Raw genomic sequence first — 6171 nt, forward strand, 5'->3', positions numbered from 1 at the left:
AATAAAAACTATCGTGATTTTAAACGGGGGGGGGGGGGGTAGGAAAGAAGCGAACCATCGTTTCGACAATTTTCTTCTTTTCCCTATCGAACGTTTATTTAGAAAATACTGCTATTTTTTACAGTTAAAGAATTATTATTGAGAAATTGGAACAAGTATGAAAATAGTTGAAAATTGTGAGATATTTCTCAATATGGAACAAATGCTTACGAATACCGTGAATGCAATACAATCATTCGCAAGAATTATATTGTTCGTTATTAGAATATATACAGTGAATGTTCGTTATTAGAATACGAAATATACATTCCACTAATACACTATAGTTGCGTGTTATAAATATTGGAAAATATTTGCAAAAATTCGAACGTTCGCAACTAAGTATACTTACAGAATACTATAGAAACGCCCGCGAAACGTTGCTTTGCAGATTTGAGTCTACTTGGGCGCCATCTCTATGAAAAAGGTATAAGTTTCAAAGTTGCAAGTATATGACGTTAACTATTACAAATTCACATAATATAGCAAAATAATTTGAATTCCATATGTGAATGTTACGCTACCTATTGAAGTAAGTTAAAGCTATTGTTTTTAAGATTTTTATGTTTCAAACTGTCTACGAAGCTATCGTTAGATTATCAGGAATTCTATATCGAGAATTACATTGAAACAATAAAATAATTCATTGCAAATTCGTTTAAAATAAGAGAATGATTTCATATATTCGAAATAGAACAATAATTTATTTAATCGTATTTACTTTCATCTTAGTATCTATTATGAAATATGTATCAAATATATTTTAAAATAAATATAAATTATATAATAAATGTTATCCATGCTTGAAAAAAGGACAATAGAATCGTTGATATACAGCTATCTTAGTTAAAATAAATTAAACATTACCAAATTTCCATGAAAATTCATCGGATCGATCGTTAATCGTCGTTGCGACCATATATTCATATTGCTGTTACTTCTATATTATCCTTGCTATCGATCAATAACCTGCATAAAAAATAACTACAAGTTAAAACAAATATATAAAATAATTAAATGAAAACAAAATCAAACTCAAATTTTACGAAAGCTTAGGATAGAAGCTACCGGTAACAATATCGTTTAATAAATAAACGACCGAAGAAAAATTAAAATAAAAATTTCAGAAAACCGCTTAATTACATTATGTTAATGTTCGTGATCAATGAATCGTTAAATAAATGTGTATTAATTAGACGATATTAATAACGAGATATAAACGATAGTAAAAAATATAGTAATGATAGTAATGAAGAACCGATGTCACCAATAGGTATGAAATCAGACGACTAAATGACTCCTTGTACCTTAGTTTCGCTGAGCAACTTCCAAAGTGGTGGGGGAAGGGGGAACGCACGAGCCAGTGGCACACACAGTTAACGATTACATACAGTTACAGATTAACGATCTACACAAAAAAATGTGCATCTACAAAAACATTTATCTATGCAACGCTTACACGAATCTTTCCAAATTTCAAACAAAGCATGCATACACGATGATTACATCGATCTTTATAAACATCGTACAATAATTCGTAGTCCTACTGGCAACATTCGGTATCAAAGATACATTTGTCTAACTTAGAACGAGAGAAAGAAAGTAAAGCTATTGACACTGTACATACCATTTCGTGTCTTGCAAAAGGGTACGGGTTGCAGTAATAAACTATTTAACATTCTATTTTCGCGATATTAAACTTTTGAAAATATCGAGACATTATAAACTCCGAGATTCTGAACTAAATTTAGAAAAATACAAAAAATAAAGGAAGCCAAAGAGAAACCTCAATCAACCATGAATAAAATAGAAATCGGGGCGCGAACGAACAATTTCTCGAAAGAATCAATGGACCCACGCGACGTATTCCCGTACACAGAAACCCCAAACTTCGGCGAGAAAGGAAAATAGATTTTTATATTGCAATCCAAATCAGATAAGTTTTATTGTATAGAATGAGCTCATAATGAATTTGTCATAGGTATCTATCTTATGGAGTTGAAAAATGGCGGCATGCAGAGAGGACGCGTTTACGTCGCTCCGTACCCTGCAGATTAAATTATAGTGAAAACAAGGAAAGGCGACAAAAAAAGTGGACCAGAGTGTTGTGCCAGTGCGTGTGTACAAAGTGCGCAAGAAAATTGATGAGGAAAGGACTGGATGGGACAGAAAAGCAAGAGAAATAAACTCAGCCTTGTTGACGAAGCAGTAAGGAAGACAAGTTAGGATGCGCGCCGGCAGCACCGCCCCACGGGTACACCTCAAGGCCTCTCCACGTTGAAGGCCACCGGACGGGCCTCCGCGTCCGACGAGGAGAATACCACCAGTAGAAAGCAGGATATAGAGGAAGGAATGGAGCCTGCATCAAAGATAACCAGAAAATCCATGAGGATTGCAAGTAGGATGGATATGGTTCCAAGCGCCGAGTCAGATGCAAGAAACACCACAGCAGGAAAATCGCAGAGAAGTGCGAGTTCGGACGTCGAAGAGCTGATGGCCTATGGGACCCCATCCTCATCAAAGATGTCCAGGGGAAGCAAAAAGAAGCTGACACCCACAGCTCCAGACATACCTATGAAACTGACCTTGAAGATGAGAACATCCTCCACAGCGGACATAGGAGCCGAACTAATTCAGCGAGTAGAGGAAATAATGAAATAGGCGACAACATCGTCGAACTTAAAAAACACCTACATTAAGACCTTAAAGGAGGCAGCAAGCACCATTACCGCGGGCACGGTGGAGCTGACAAGGAGAACGGGGCACTGGAGCTGCCAGGATGGAGATGCGGGTGGAGGTACTAGAGAAGGAGATCGAGGTCCTCCGGAAAGAGCAATCAGGAAAGGACGGGTGTGTCCGTCAGGAGAACGCACGGTGTCACACCTCCACTTCAGAGCTAGGGCACCCTAAGGAGGATGACGGGGAGGGGGGAAGGAACGTCTCTCTACCCTCGAGAGGAAATTCGAAGAGCTCGGGCCTTCACTAATGAGGGAGGAATGAGGAGGAGAGGAAGAACGCTCTCAGGACTGGCGTCATAGTCCGGAAACAAAGCGGGGAAAGACAACCACGGTTGGGGGTAATGCCACCCAAATATCATCGTCCTCGAAGGGGCAAGAGGGTGGTGAATGGAAGGTGGTCGAGCATAAGAGAAAGAAGAAGGATGCGAAGAGACCAGGTGCTGCCAAGGCGCTTAGTCGCTATGACGTGGACGTCAGCACCGGGCACACCCGCCGCAGAGATCCTGCTCGAGCAGAGCAAGGGGTATGCCACGATCGAGTGGGCTGGGATGGTGGTGGTAGGCGTATATGCCTCCCCGAACAGTGGCCTGGTCGCGTTTGAGGTGTTCCTGGACGGGATTGGCGATTGCGTGAGACGATACCTTTCAAGTCAGGTCCTCGTCCTGGGAGACTTTAATGCTCACTCCTCGCAATGGGGGCACACAATGACAGATGCTCGTGGCCGGGTGCTGTTAGACTGGGCTGCGGACCTCGGGCTCCTCTTACTTAACAGAGGCTCGACCAGTACATGCGTGGCGTGGAACGGGTGTTTCGTTGTCGATATTACATGGGGTACCCCCAATGCCTTCCGGCAGGTCTCAGGTTGGAGAGTAGCTGAAGGGGTTGAGACTCTCTCAGACCACCTGTATATATTCGTGGAGGCCGGCCCGGAGACAAACCCCGCGAGAGAGGCCCGCGGCATTAGGGGAATTGAACGCTCCCGCCCGCCATCAAGATGGCGCCTCAAGGATAGAAACAACGAGATGCTCCAGGCAGCAGCCATCGTCGCGGCCTGGAACTGGGACGCCCGTGCAGAAGAGACAAGCGTGGACAAAGAGGCGGAGAACCTTCGCCGAGACATGAAAGTGGCATGTGGTGCGTCAATGCCCCACTCCGTGCCTGGGGCTAGACAGAACGGTAATGTGTACTGGTGGACCCCGGAGATCGCAGAGCTACGGGCGAGGTGCATTCGGGCCCGGGGGCGGTTCCATAGAGCCCGCCGTCGGCGTCTTCATAACGAGGAAGAGATCTCCCTCTGCTACGAGACATATAGAGAGTTGCGACACAGCTTACAGTGGAGAATCAAGAGCGCTAAAGCGCGAGCCTGGATGGACCTCGTCCAGTTAGTCGAATCCGACCCGTGGGGACGGCCGTACAGAATGGTGATGAAGAAACTGCGTCCGAGGGCCCCACCACTAACGGCAGATATGGATCCGGCATTGCTGGAAGAGGTCATTCGCACACTGTTCCCGCCGCAAGGTTCAGTTTTGGGTCCGATTCTGTGGATCATCGAATACGACGCGGTGCTTCGTTGCCCCATACTCCCAGACTCAGGCATCGTGTGTTACGCGAACGACACATTGGTCTTGGCCGGAGGAAGCTGGTGGCACGAGACACTGCGTCATAGAGAACTTGCCGCCGCTTGCAATGATACGGGCTATACGAGGGCTGGGCCTGAAGGTGTCCCTAGCCAAGTCGGAGCCCATATGGTTTTATGACTACCGACGTAGGGGTACTCCTCCGCCCGACCTGTGTTTGGACATAAGCGAAGAGGAGGTTGAGGTAGGACCTCAGATGAAATACTTGGGCCTCACCATCGACAGTCAATGGACGCTCGGGCCTCACTTCAAGCTCCTGGTTCCCAAAGTGACGACAACAGCCAACGCTCTATGTAGACTGCTGCCGAATACCGGTGGGGCCGAAGTAGGAGTGCGCCGACTGTATGAGGGAGTCATCCGTTCTCGGGTCCTGTACGGGACTCCGGTGTGGGCAGAGGATCTGATGAAAAATCGAGTAGTCTACTCTTGCTGAGGAGGCTTCATAGGACGACCGCCATCAGGATCGTAAGGGCATACCGGACGATACCATATGCGTCGGCGACTGCCCTGGCAGCGTCTCTTCCGTTCGAGCTCCAGGCCCTAGCGCTCCGACGGGTGTACCATCAACTGCAGGGCCTGCGCTCAGGCGGGGATACGCCCTCTGCCGGCCGGTTGGTCCGCGAGGTCCGGGGGGAGGCAAGGCTCGAGACCTGGGAACGGTGGCGCATTCAGCTCGCCGCCGAGGATACGGTACGGCCTCATCGGGCTGTTGGAGCTGTTCTACCGAACTGGGAGGCCTGGAGAGATCGTGACGGGCTCCCGCTGACGTACAGGATGACGCAGGTGCTCACCGGGCATGAAGCATTCGGGGAGTTCCTGCTCAAGGATTAGGCGGGAGGTGACTAATACGTGCCACCACTGCGAGGAAGAGGAAGGCAGCACACGCTGGAGTTCTGCCCGGCATGGGAGGAACCGCGCCGTGTTCTATGACTCGATATCAGCGAAAGTTTGGCCCCGAGGCCGTAGGATCGTGGAAGCCATGCTGAGGGGGCAACAGAAGTACATCGCCGTCCGCTCCTACTGTGAGCAAGTCATGTTCGCAAAGGAGCGCGCCGAGAGAGAAAGGGTGAGAGGACAAAATCCATCGGGAGTACCGTCTCGCCGAAGAGGGTCTGGTCTCCCTTTCGGACTTGCACGACGGCCCAGGCAGCTTGGCGTTAGGAGGAGTGGTCCCTTCTAACGATCCAATCAACCAAGAATGGCTCCTGATTGCACCATCAGAGAAAAAACGAAGGAGTGCCCCAGCAGTGATACGAAGAGATGGTCGCGGGGCCTCCTACCAATCGTCAGAACGACCACCGTGGAGGTTTTAGCCGGTACGAATCCGGCACTACCCGGTGCCCTCTCCCCGGAGGGCGCGAGGTGCCTATAAAGGTTTCCTTCACGAAAAAAAAAGTCGTGAGTTGAGAATCGAGTCATGAGTGAGAGGCGAGTTGTGAGGAGTCGGGAATTGAATTGCCAAGTTGTTATGAGTTGTGAATTAAGTATTTAGTTGTCTTAGTTATGTGGCGGCACTTGACGATGAAACTTTGCAACGGCATCGCGACACAAAGCGCTATACCTTCAAAGCGTAAGGCTGACATGCCTAATGTACCATCGATTTGGAATTCTTTTCTTCGTTGTCCCTCGATATCCCCACTATCCATGCGTTTGTTAGGCGTCCGCAACCGTTGCCACGCACGCCTTCTTCTCGACATTCGGCGGAAGGACCGTTGGGATATTGATGACTCATTAGGCAGTTCACTTCGGTGATATGC

At 47.5% G+C, this 6171-nt stretch overlaps 2 protein-coding genes across 2 annotated transcripts; both read left to right on the forward strand.

Moving 5' to 3' along the window:
• Positions 1–3238: 3238 nt before the first annotated feature.
• On the forward strand, positions 3239–4534 carry LOC122574999. The gene has a single exon (XM_043743299.1). The coding sequence runs from the start codon at positions 3239–3241 to the stop codon at positions 4532–4534; it is 1296 nt and encodes a 431-aa protein (XP_043599234.1).
• A 76-nt stretch (positions 4535–4610) lies between these two features.
• LOC122575000 lies at positions 4611–5245 on the forward strand. Its single transcript, XM_043743300.1, has 2 exons — positions 4611–4756; positions 4852–5245. The coding sequence occupies exons 1-2, from the start codon at positions 4611–4613 to the stop codon at positions 5243–5245; spliced, it is 540 nt and encodes a 179-aa protein (XP_043599235.1).
• The last annotated feature ends 926 nt before the right edge of the window (positions 5246–6171 follow it).

Source organism: Bombus pyrosoma, linkage group LG14, assembly GCF_014825855.1.
Source record: "Bombus pyrosoma isolate SC7728 linkage group LG14, ASM1482585v1, whole genome shotgun sequence".
Taxonomy (NCBI): domain Eukaryota; kingdom Metazoa; phylum Arthropoda; class Insecta; order Hymenoptera; family Apidae; genus Bombus; species Bombus pyrosoma.